Source organism: Neophocaena asiaeorientalis, unplaced genomic scaffold (genome assembly GCF_003031525.2).
Source record: "Neophocaena asiaeorientalis asiaeorientalis breed wild unplaced genomic scaffold, Neophocaena_asiaeorientalis_V1.1 scaffold254, whole genome shotgun sequence".
NCBI lineage: Eukaryota > Metazoa > Chordata > Mammalia > Artiodactyla > Phocoenidae > Neophocaena > Neophocaena asiaeorientalis.
Window position 1 is genome coordinate 1,982,825 of NW_020174705.1, and position 12,200 is coordinate 1,995,024.

General features: G+C 50.6%; 1 protein-coding gene across 3 annotated transcripts; it reads right to left on the minus strand.

Annotated features, from left to right (window-relative positions):
• Positions 1-215: 215 nt before the first annotated feature.
• Positions 216-10,116, minus strand: RNPS1 (RNA binding protein with serine rich domain 1). 3 transcript variants are annotated; one of them, XM_024759515.1, is made up of 8 exons: positions 10,111-10,116; positions 9,511-9,644; positions 5,947-6,102; positions 5,091-5,282; positions 4,798-4,900; positions 4,352-4,505; positions 1,736-1,877; positions 216-1,135 (listed from the first exon to the last, which is right to left on the minus strand). In XM_024759515.1, coding segments are annotated over exons 2-8 (849 nt in total). In that variant the 5' UTR covers positions 9,513-9,644; positions 10,111-10,116; the 3' UTR covers positions 216-1,035. The 3 variants fall into 3 exon arrangements, with proteins under 3 accessions (XP_024615283.1, XP_024615280.1, XP_024615282.1); XM_024759512.1 differs by lacking the exon at positions 10,111-10,116 and adding an exon at positions 6,332-6,519; XM_024759514.1 differs by lacking the exons at positions 9,511-9,644; positions 10,111-10,116 and adding exons at positions 6,332-6,519; positions 9,119-9,249.
• Between the last annotated feature and the right edge of the window lie 2,084 nt (positions 10,117-12,200).

Here is a 12,200-nt window from a genome sequence, read left to right on the forward strand (position 1 = left end):
ACAGAAAAACAAAAAACACCTCTTTCTAAAATGTGTCTAGCCAAGGAGCAGCCCAACACTCATAAACACTTCCAGTGTTTTTCTGGTTGAGAGGTTTTGGAGCTGTGACTTTGGGAATGAAACCAAAACATTTTTTAGACAATCATGTTTAATTACCTCACAACTGAAGCTGCCTTTGGGGCCAAGGGACAGGAAGGAGGCAGCGAACCCAACACTCGAGCTGCACTCTAATCCTAGGTTTATTCAACACAATTCTTTTCTCTACACAACAAAGTACAAACACAGTATTATCTAAAATGCTACAAAGTTACAAAACTCAAAACAGAAAATGTATAGTACTGACTGTACAATAAAAGCCAAAAAAGCAATGTACACGTTGCCAAAGTAACCTGCACGACCACCATGAATACCAACACAACGGGGGGTTCTGTGATGACCGGACAGAGCTGGCTCTCAACTTACCAGTTTCAGAGAGAAAGGGAGACGTGGGTTTGTCTGTGTGTGTGTGTGCACGCACATGAGTACACGTGAAAAGAACCATTTTGGGTATTTGGCCCTAGAGGACTCAAGCAGGGGAGCAGGGCCAGGCTAACAGGAATGGCAGCTGCGTAAAAGCACACCCTTTCCTGTGGGACCCTGCAGGCCAACAGGTTAGGGCACGACCAGCCCACCAGATGGACCCCACGTCATCTGTGGAATGGGAAAACATGCTCCCAGGCTGGGGTTGTACCACTTCCTGGAGCCCCCTGCTCATCCCTGCTGGCTCTGCCACTAAACTGACTCTCAGGAACTAGAAATGTGGAAGCTTTCTAGCCAGAAAACTGGAGGGCATCATCATAAGCACGACCCCAAACCAACAACACTCCTGCAGCCGGAACTCTGCCGCCAGGGGAAATGTAGCAATTACTGCCTTCACCTTCGAAGCCTGCCCCTGAGTGAGGGATTTCTTTCCTACCGATCCTCCTTCTGCTAGAAAAGTGACAAAAGTAAGCTGGATGGTATACAAGTCACAGGGCAGAGCTTCGGTGGCCCTGCTTATCGGGAGGAGTTGGAGCTGGAGCGGCTCCTGTGGCGGCGGCGGCCAGGGGAGCGGGATCGCCGGCGCACGGGGGACCTGCGCCGAGGGGAACGTGACCTGTGGGAAGAGGAGAAACCACATCAGACACGAAACCCATGCCCCGGGAGCAGCTCCACATCTGGAATCACAGGGGTAAAGCTGCCTTCTTTCGGGAACAATTCTACACAGCTTCACAGTCCAACACTCCAGTCAGGACAGCTCTCTTTGGATGTCACTGACGCAGAACCCTTGGGAGACACACAAATGTTCTGGAGACCAAAGGCATGACCCTAGGCACTCTCCTCTTCTTCGAGGGCTGTGCAAAGTGCAGCTTGACACCACTAGCAGAGGACGGCCTGACACTGGCCTCTGCCAAGGGTGTTGTTTGCCTCTCCCCTACTCCTCTGACCCTTCTGGTTTTCTCATGGAGGGAGGGGAGGGGCCACACCTCCCAAGGGTCCCTCAATCAGGCAGCTCTTCCTTTCCCCAGCTGGAAAGAACACGATGAGCTCTGAAGGCTGCCTATGCCAATGCTGCTTTCCCACCCCCATCATGAGGCACAGGGGACAGGCAGGGCTGGACAAAGTCCCGAAGTCATCATCCTAACTTTATGTTTGTAAATGAGATAAACGGAAACTGGCCCTAATCAGTCCCCTGTGAGACCCCGAAGTGATTCACCTTCTCCTCATCCGTGGGGGTGACCTGCGCCACATGGGAGGTGGTGGCAGCATTCTCCTGGGAGGGCTGAATCGCCTGGGGGGTGGCCGAGGCCAGGGGGCCAGCACAGCAGTGGCAGTGATCTCCTGGCCATCGATTTGTCCTGTTGAAAAAAGGATAAAGTCACAAAATATCTAACAAGCACCTACCCTGGGCCAGGCCCAATGCCAGCTATGGGCATACCATGGTGAGTGAGACAGAGAGGAGCCTGGGGGGACAAAGACAAACTACTCTGGTCACAGAAAGAACCTCATAATTACTGTTATTGGAGGTTTCATAAAGAAAACTACCAGGAAGCAGGGAACCTAATCTTAGTGCATTGGGATAGCCTTCCACGGGAAGCACCATCCAAGTCAACACCTAAAGAACAGCCTGGAATTTGCTAAGTGAGGGGAAGAGCTATGCTCCCGCCCTGAGCTGGAAGGTGGTGTTGCACTTGAACTTCCTTCTTAAGAGCAATGTGAAGGGGGCACTGCAGTGAGGAGACCTGGCAGGGGGCTTTGGCAGGACTGAGATGGGGGTGAAACATAAGAACTCAAGGGATAATAGGGAGGTATAATCACCGGAGCTTGGTGATGGATCAGGTGAGCAAGCCCAGGGGTGGGGTGAAGGATGATCAGCACCAGGGTTTTGGATAATCTGTGATCTCCTGAGAGGTGGGGCCTGAGAGGAAGAAGGGACTTCTGGGGTGGGGAACAAAATGAAAGGATGTTCAGGAGTTGTCAAGTCTGTCTAAAGAGTTTGAAAAAAGTGCCTCAGGGAGGTGAGTCCATGTGCAGCAAGTACTAAAACCACGTGTGAATGAAATCGTAGAATGGCAAGGGGAGGCAGCTCAGAATGGAGGCACAAGGAAACTGCAGGACCTCAGGGAAAGAAAGAGCAAAGGACACTGAGGCACAGACCCAAGAATCCCAGGGGATAAGGCACCTGGATCCAGTCCAGGGACTGCTCAGGGGACCAAGCACAGCCCATGTACCCCCAAAGGGTGGAGGGTCTTCTATCTTCTCAGCTCCTACTTTCAAGGGAACTTCTGAGGTATTAAGGTGACTCAGGAATTTGGACCTATGTTCGCAACATACTTGAAAGGCTCAATTTAAGTAAACACGGCTTAAGGTGGCCCTGGCCTATGGCCAAAAGCCAGTCCAAGTCAGGGATTTCACAGGCACTGACTATGTAACAACAGAGGCAAAGTCATACTCTGGCTAGCTACCAGTAAAGGCAAAGCCCCCCTCCCCCCCCGCCACTTTCTTTCTGGAGACAGTGTGGAGCTGTTCCATTCAGTGGTGCACAGCACAATACACACAGGAAAGTCCTACCAGAATCTTAAGAAAACGTGGAATATTTATAATCACACACATCCTGAACATGCCCAAGTCTCCCATATTTTTAGCAGGTGCTCAGACTCTATCAAATACACAAGATCAACAGTCTCTAAAACGAAGGTGTGACTCAGCAAAGCCAAGAGCTGAAGTGTGCAGAGGGATGGATCACAGTTTATGCTTAACTCATAAAACACTCCAGAGGGATTTAAGTAGATTGAAAGAGTTGTACCTCAGTACCAAGGAAAATTTTGTAGTATACAAACTCTACCAGAGCTCAAGGGCCAAAGACCTGTGAGGCTATTTATCAAATGTGTAAGAGGGCCTCCAAGGATGCCAAGATTGTAAGGGGTTCAGAATCTCCTTCCCACTTGGCCTGGCAGCCCACACAGTGCTGTGGGCAGTCCCGGCTCAGCTCCAGCTGCCTAGAGTACAGCAGCAGTGAGCTGGGGCACAGACAAATCCCATATTCCTTCAAATGCAGGAAATTGAAGCTATTCACAAGCGTTCAAAGGTTGACAAATCATTCTACCCAATAAAAAGTGGCTATGGGAAATGGGTAAAATTTGTGAATTCAGCGAAGTTATCCTAAAAATGCTGAAATGTTAGCAAAAGACAAAATGATTCAGGACTTCCCTAGTGGTGCAGTGGTTAAGAATCTGCCTGCCAATGCAGGGGACATGGGTTTGAGCCTTGGTCCAGGAAGATCCCACATGCTGCAGAGCAACTAAGCCCATGTGCCACAACTACTGAGCCTGCGCTCTAGAGTCTGCGAGTCACCACTACTGAACCCGTGCTCCGCAACAAGAGAAGCCAACGCAAATGAGAAGCCCGTGCACAGCAACGAAGACCCAATGCAGCCAAATAAAAAAGAGAGAGAGAGAGAGAGAGAGAGAGAGAGAGAGAGAGAGAGAGAATGACTCAGAGAGGATTAAAGAAAACATTTCCATATAAAAATGATGCTTCGTTATATTCATAATATACTCCTTGGGGGGGGGAGCCGTTCATTTGATCCTTAAACTTTAATTGATATTCATATTTGATGAATTTTTTTTTAAGAACCATGCTCCACAAAACATGTTTCTGGTAAACACACACCCACTGAGTAAGAACTGGAATCTTGAAAGAGCTCCAGGGAGATTCTTACATGCAGCCAGGCTGAAAGTTGGTTTTAAACACACTATGCGTGGTGGGTAGCTGGTCGTGGACAGGGGACAAAGAAACGGGTTCAGAGTGGAGCTGGCAGGGCTTAACTCACCTCCGTCCATGTGCTTCAGCGCCTTCTCGGCCTCATCTGGATTCTCAAACTCCACATATGCATAGCATTTAGACAGATGTGGGTGCATCCTTTCTACAGGCATGTCAATCATTTTAATTTTCCCATAGGTGGAGAATATCTCCATGATGTGATCCTAGGGAGAAAGAAGGGTCACTAATGCTCACCCACTAATCACTTGTGTAAGAGTCAGAGAACCCACTGACTTGGCACCTGGGGGTAAATCTCCTAAACACATACGTATAATATATTCCATTAAAATGAATTAACCAGTGCTCTACTTGGTCACGCACCACCAAGTCAGCCCTCCGAAATGCTACATTCTAAGTTCACCTTCTGGCAGAGGCTTGCTTCTCCAGCTTTCCACTTTGAAAATTTGCAAAAGAGACACACCCCACTGTCCACTGGACAGAAACAGGATTCCTCACCTTGGTCACATTCCTGGTGAGCCTTCCAATGTGCACTTTGGTGGGTTTAGGGGAAGGGCTCCGCCTTTTCCTTTCCTTTTCATCTCTTTTGGGTGGTTTGGATCTGATTGAAAAAAACAAAAAATCCTATTAAGACAGTAAAACTCCTTTTTTGGTCTATTTTTATAATAACTACTGTAACTTTACAGCCCCCGGTTTGTTAATTTAGGTCCCCAGGTAATTCACAGGTTTTGGGGGAGAGCCCTCAAGCCAATTACTCCCGGGTGGAGAAGTAGTGCTGGGAGGGAGCTCACTTCGAGCGGGAACGCCGCCTGTTGTCATGTCTGCGCCGAGAAGGACTCGGTGAGCCAGAGGAGCTGCTGGAGCTGGAGCTGCGGGATGTGCTGGAACTTCCTGAGCGGCTTGATGCTGAAGATGAGCTGGATCCGCTGCTGGAGCCTGTGCTGGTGCTGGAGCCTGAGCTGGAGGTAGAGCTGGACCGAGACCTGAGGGGCAAGAGGGAGGGGGTCACAGACAAGTGGTGGGAGCAGCATTTCTTCACTGAACAGACAAGCCTGCACATGCTCCCAAGATGAACCGCTGGCCTCGTATTTTCAAACCCCACTGCTTTCCCCAGCGGGGCAAACACTGACCTCCTCCAATCCCTGCCCTAAGCCAAAGCCCTTGGTAGGGACAGAAAACAGCATACATATTGTGCAGTGATAGGGAAGAAACAATGAGCTGCTTCCAACCTACACAGAAGCCTTGCCTACTGGGAGGTAAAGGAGGAGCCTGGCAAGTCAGAGCCACCAACTCAGCTTGGAAGGCAGCTACTGACTGACTAACACAGGCTGGTTTTCAACAGAAGGAAAAGGAAGCTCCAGGCTAGGGCAATCCAAGCACAACTCCAAATCAAAAGCACTTGACAGAAAAGCATACCCCAAGATGTCCCATTCCTTAACATCTCCAGAAAAGAAAGAATCCCAACACCATCCTCTGTATATAATCAGAGCAAACCCCAAACCAGTTTGCCGTAAATTAGAGTCTCTATTAAAAATCTGAGTGTGTTCCCTTATAAGAAGACAGAGCACTCTGCAGGCTCTTTGGGAAGGAAGAGGGACACGGCTATGGACGCGAGGCCCTGGCAATGCTCTAACCCGTCAGCCCCACCTGGTGCTGCTGCTACCACTGGAAGCGCTGCGTCTCTTTCGAGTTTTATCCCTGCCACGATCCTTCTCGCTTGACTCCTTGGTGGCCCCCTTATCTTTAGAGCGATCCTTGGACTTCTCATCAGAGCGGTCTTTGCGTTTGGTAGGAGAAGGAGCCCTGGATAGTGAGAAAGAGTATGAGATTACATGCCGCTTTAACTGAACCCTGAAACAACAGCACAACCCCAAAGGGCTACACAAATCCCAGGCAATCACAGGGCAAAATATCTGTGGCTTAGGACACTTTCACTGTAAAATTCAAGACATTTCCAATTTTCCCCTTTCTGAGGGTCCCTAGCAATGAGCACCCCCAAAGTAGCACTAGAAAAATCTAACAGAAGGATTACCTAGTGCTGGACTTTTTATTATTTTCTTTGACTCCTAGCAAGCTCTTCTTTTTCACTCCTGATAAATCCATTCTCCCCTTCTGAGGTGTTCAAAGCAGCAATGGCGGCCTCACTTATCTGAACTCTCACTTCTAACTTGAGTCTGAGAAACGATCCCTAATCGATTGCAATTTACGCCAAAGTGCAGCCTAATAACAAGATAAAAGGATTTACAGAGTAAATTGGCAAGGCAACATATCTACTTTGCAGTCAAAAGCTGAGCACAGGAGAAGGCAGCAAGGAACACAGTAAGCAGCAAGCATCCACAAAGCCAGGAACACACAAGGGACCAGCACTGTTTCCTCAGGGGGGGGAATCCCGCCCCCACAGGAGGCACAGGTAGAACCGTCACCTCAGCTTGTCTTTTTCTTAAGGAACGGTGTGGATGGTGGTGTCCTGTTATTTTACAGGCGGTACAATACCCGTTTTTCATTCTTAAGTTTGATGATGAGCCCTCCACAGTCCTTTAGAAATACTACAGCACCACATTTGCACGCAGAACAGAGAAAAACCCAACTGATAGGATTAGATTTCTTGTTTCATTGCTGTAATCTTTGTAGGATACATTGAATATATGATGTGACTGGAAGCAAAAACCATTTCAAAAGTGACTGGTACTGGCATCAAAACATTTAATACCCAAACACAAACAAATGAAACGTTCCCCATGAACATTTAAAAAGCAGTAAAATAAGCTGTTAAAGAGTAGTTATTGTAAACACTGACTAATGTTAATGATATGCATATGAAAGTGTTGGGGGGAAGTATACCAAAGTCTGCAACTTACTTTGAAATGCAAGAAAAAATAAGATTGATGGGTGGCTAGATATAAATAAAGCAAATGTTAACAGAAATGTATCATGTAGAATCTAGGTGGTGGTGACGTGGCTATTCACTGCACAAAATTTTTTCAGCTTTTCTGTATGTTCACATTTTTTCAAAAATAAAATGTTGGAGGGAAAAAAGTAGACATTGGAATTGGATGAGTTACCACATGTAAGGGTTTAGCCAAGTGCCTGGACTGCCATGTACTCAGTGAACGAGCATTAGTAAATATTACTCAAGAACAAACAATTAATTATGTGCCCTGTTTCCTCGGGACTGTTGTCTTTAGTATTTCCAGTGAGGTTTTGTACAATCTGCTTGAGTTGCAAGCAAAGATCTCGGGATGTCAGCCTCAACTACCTCTAGCTCACCTTCCTGTAAGTAACTTGGACACAGCACACCAATCGGGATCCTGTTTCCACGTGAATAGTGCTGCCAAAATGCTGGATAAACATTCTGACTGAAGAAAAGAGTACCCAGCTTTGGACATGCAAGTGAAAGCACAAACAGAATGTCACTTTTGCTGCTCTTTTCCAGGACTATAAAAAATTTTAAGATGTTTTGTCTTAAAATAATAAGGTACTATAGACACCCAGCAGGCAACATTGGATAAGGTTAGTGTGCTTGGACAATCAGTGAGTATAATTCAATGGTTAAGAGTCTGGAGTCAGCCTGCCTGGGTTTGATTCAAAGCTCTGTTGTGTGACCTTGGACAAATCACTTAACCTTTCTGAGCCTCAAGTTCTCATCAGCAGTACAGTGACACAGACAGTTCCTACACCTCATAGTTATCAGGGACATAAACCAAATTAACCCATAAAGGAGTTAATTTGGCACCTAGTTAAGGCTCAATAAACGTTAGCTAATATTAGAAGAGACGCTCTGGAGGCTCTTCTCCCACATAAACTCTTGACTCTAAAGTCACACACCGTCTCTGAATGCTCAACGAGGGTCCCTGGACTGCCCCTATTAGGGTCACCAAGAGCAGCACTGTCCAATAGAAAGAGTGCCAGCTACAAGAGTACTCTAAAATTTTCTAGTAGCTGCATTACAAAAAATCTTGGTTAACAGATAAAGTTAACTATTAGTAATATATTTATTTGACATGCTACACACCAAGTATTATCTTTTCACCAATCAGTATACAAATTCATTAATAAAACATCTACACCTCCCCATACCAAGTCTTTGAAACACCTCAATTTGAACTAGGTATATTTCAAGTACTCAATAGCCACGTGTGGCCAATGGCTACCTTATTGTTCATTTGGCCCAGAATGCAGATTCCTGGACCCCACCGCCGTCCTAAACATCTGCCCTAATGTACTTTGTGAAAACAAGCACCACCGGTTATTCTTAAAACACTAAAAAATTAAGAACCACAGAGTAAGTGAACGCTTTGCTGGGCGTGGCCTGAGTACTAGAAAGCAAAGGTTGAGGTTCTCTGTTTACACAAGTTCAGGTAACAGCACAGGACCTTGATTACCTCCCCCATCCTCCGGAAAGGTGCGCGTCCAACAGCCAGAGAGAGGAGAGAACAATTAGTTAAATCTCGAGTAGATGGCGTTTCAGCTCACATCTTCAGAGCACCTTCCCCATTTAAAAGTACATTTTAGGCACAATTCATGCGAAATAACAAAGAGAAAAAGCCATGCCTCTCCTCCATCAATTTTAACCTTCCCGTATCCTCCCTTCTGGGGTTACCCGTCAAACTGAGCTCCAAGACGTTAGGGGCCTATCCCCAAGGACTAGCACCGAGAACGGCACACAGGAACCCGGCAGACGTTCGTGGAGTCGATGTTTGAATTAACGGCTTCGAAGGGAGGGTCAGTCGGTCACCCAGGGCATCCCACAAAGCAACTCCGCACCCACCGGCACCGGCCCCACACGCGATCTCGCCGCCCACCGTCCGCGTTCACTCACAACTCCCCAGTCCAGGCGCCGGGCCGCGAACACTTCCAGGGTAGGGCCCGGCGTTGCGGGCCTGGGTCTCCAGCCCGGCGAGAAGGCCTCGAGGGCGGAGGCCGAGTTCCCGGCTGCTCCGAATTCCGAGGGCCTCACTGGGCCCGCCGCAGAGCGGACGAAGCGAGGGCGCCCTTCCGCCCGCCGCGGCCCCGACCACTTCCGGGCCGCGGCCTCGGCGCCTCCCACTCAGCCCGCCCCGGGCCACACTCTTTATTCTCAAACCCTGTGCCGCGCCGCTAGGCCGCCGTTGTCACCGCGTGGCCGGGGAGCAGGCCGGCTCCACGATGCGCCCCGCCGAGCCTGGCGGGCGGCCCCTGAAGCTTGGATGGGGTCGGATTCCCCCTACTTACATCTTCCCGCCGCCACGACCTCCGCTCGCTCTCCTCAGCTTTTGAGGCGGGCGCCGCTCTGGCGTCAGGATTAGGGAGCGGGAAGGCACCCTCGTCCGGCGCGCAGCGATGACGTAGACCGCCTCAGCCAATGACTGCGAGCGAGGAGAGGGTTAAAGGGCCAAGGCCTCTTTGGGGAGAGAAGCGTCGGGGCGCTTATACTCTGTATCCCTCTCTGGAGGGGCGACTGGGGCTGCCCCGGGCTAGCTGCACCCGTCATGGGGTCGGCAAGCTGGCAGCTCTCTGGGGCAGGGAGGACTTTTCTGTGTGGGCAGCTCGCGGGCCGGCGCGGAGCGGGTTAAGGGGGCCGCGGCCCCGCCCCTATCCGTGCGCGTGCGCACCGGGCTCGCGGCGTGCCTCCCGGCGTGCCGAGGCGCTTGGCTCCAGAGCCCGCAGCTTCGCGCTGGGAGAGGCCGGGCGGCGGGGTTAGGGGAGGGGTGTGCAGGTGCTGCGGCCTTTGGCGGCAGACCGTGGGGACCCGCATGGCAGAGGCGGCTCAGCGGGCCGGGCCCATTGCGGGGATGGGTTCTTGCGATTACCACTAGTGGTGTGAGGGCTTACCGTGTAGACTCAGCTTCTGCGCCAGCGGAATTCGGCCTGGTGGGCAAGACGGGGTTGTGCAGCCAGAACGCACGGGCAGCAAACTGCAGGGTAGAAGATAATGTGCAGAAAGGGAGGCGCTTCCGAGGAGATGTCACTGCAGCTGAGACCCGAGTGGAAGGGCGCGCCCGGCAGAGGGAACAGCTGGTGCGAATGCGCGGAGGCTCGCTGGAAGAAGCCGCGGCTAGGAAGGTGGAGTTTAGCGTTGGACAGAACGGGGAAGATGTGCAATATACGGCGCCATGGCGTCATCCCCTGGCCGGTGGACGGTGCAGGCGGGGAGGCACTGTCAGAGCCTTCTGGCGAAGGCAGGAGGGTGAGGGTTAGAGGCCCAGGACCAGGCAGGAGGCTGTCGGAGTAAAACCGGCGCTGAGGGCATCAGGGCTTGCAGGTTTGTTTACCGCTATGTCCCTCTTTCTCCCGCGCTGTGCCTGGTAAGCAGTCAAAACTGCGTGACTGTTAGTTGGGGGCAGGGAAGGTGCACCCCCGTCCCAGACGCCGTGTGAACAGGTGGGTGTCCCAAGGAAGAGAGGGGAACAGATCCAAGGTGCTGATTTGGTGGGGGGAGGAACCAGTGAGGCTTGGAGATGGATGAAATGTCAGGGGAAAGGACAGGAGAGTCCAGGATGAGCCTTAGTGGCCCCGATGGATGGGTATACCTATGTTTGTAGTCTGCAGGTCATTGCTTTCTGCTCCATGTGGTTTTCCCAGCCAGTGGATAGTGACTCCTTTCCTTCATCCAGTTCCTCTGGCCCTGTCCAAGGTGTCAAGTGTGCCCCTAACACCTCACCCTGGGCCGAGGAGTGTCTGAGAAGTTGGGGACAAAAGAGAGTCCTGGAGGAGCAGCCTGCCTTTTGAATCCTCTCTGCCTAGGCACCAACACACTCCTGGAGGTGGGGGTTGGCAGGCAGAGTCAGTCTGGGTCTGGTTCTCCCTTTGCATTTAGATTTGGGGAGGAGGGGGCCTTTATCTCTGCATCACTGTCACATCTGCCATGGCCACTAATGGAGGCATAAGTGGAACAGAAGGGTATCCCTGGCCGTGCATCAGTGAAGAGACCCAGAGGGTCGGTGTTGGGGATGGTGTGGCCTTGATGAGCCAGGCCTGCAGCACATGGAAGTCTGTGAGGAGGCCACGGCAGCACATTGGAGCCCCACATATTCAGGGCCACGTCTGTGTGTGCCTGAAAGGCCCCAAATCCAGAGCCTTTGCCCAGGGACACAGTGACACTCTAGGTGGGGATGGGGCAAGCCCATGATCCCCACTGTGGCAAAAGGAGGATGGGGACACAGCCAGCTGGGCTGATAGCCCCTTCTGGTTTCGGTTTTTTGGCTGCTGCCACACAGCATGCAGGATCCTTAGTGCCCTGACCAGGAATCGAACCCGTGCCCCCTGCAGTGGAAGCATGGAGTCTTAAACACTGGACCACCAGGGAAGTCCCCCCTTCAGTTTTTTTGTTGTTGTTAATGCTCTAAAGTAGTAGAATTTGGCACGCATATAAATTTTAACACATTTTGTATTAAATTTAAAAGCATGATTTATTCATTTATGAATTTAATCAAATTTGTTTCTAAATATTATTGATTTTATTATCAAGTGTGTTATCAGCTGTTGAGCTTTAATATTTGAGCATCTTGGCTTTTGCCATTTTGAGAATCAGCAGAATGTGTTTGGAAGGAACATGAGAAAATAAAATTCTGGAGGGCCCCCGACCCCAGCCTTCCAGGAGTCCTGGGTTTCTCCCCTCCCAACCCCCAGTGCTAACCTGCTGAAGCCATGGGAATTGAGGGCCAGGGAGCTGTGGTCTTCGGGGACCTCAGGAGGTCTTTGGCCCAGGTTTGATGGAGGGGGTGGGGCAGGGCTCCTTGGGACAGGGCACTGGGCAAACAAGCCCCAGGCCTGGAGCTTTATACCACAAGCATCCTGTGGGCTCTGGCCAGTGTCTTGAGCCCCCCTCCCTTTCCCCCAGGGCCGAGGGCCACCTGCTGACAATGTGGGGCTGCACTCAGTTTGAGAATATACCCACATCAAGGCAGAATATCCCCCTGCCT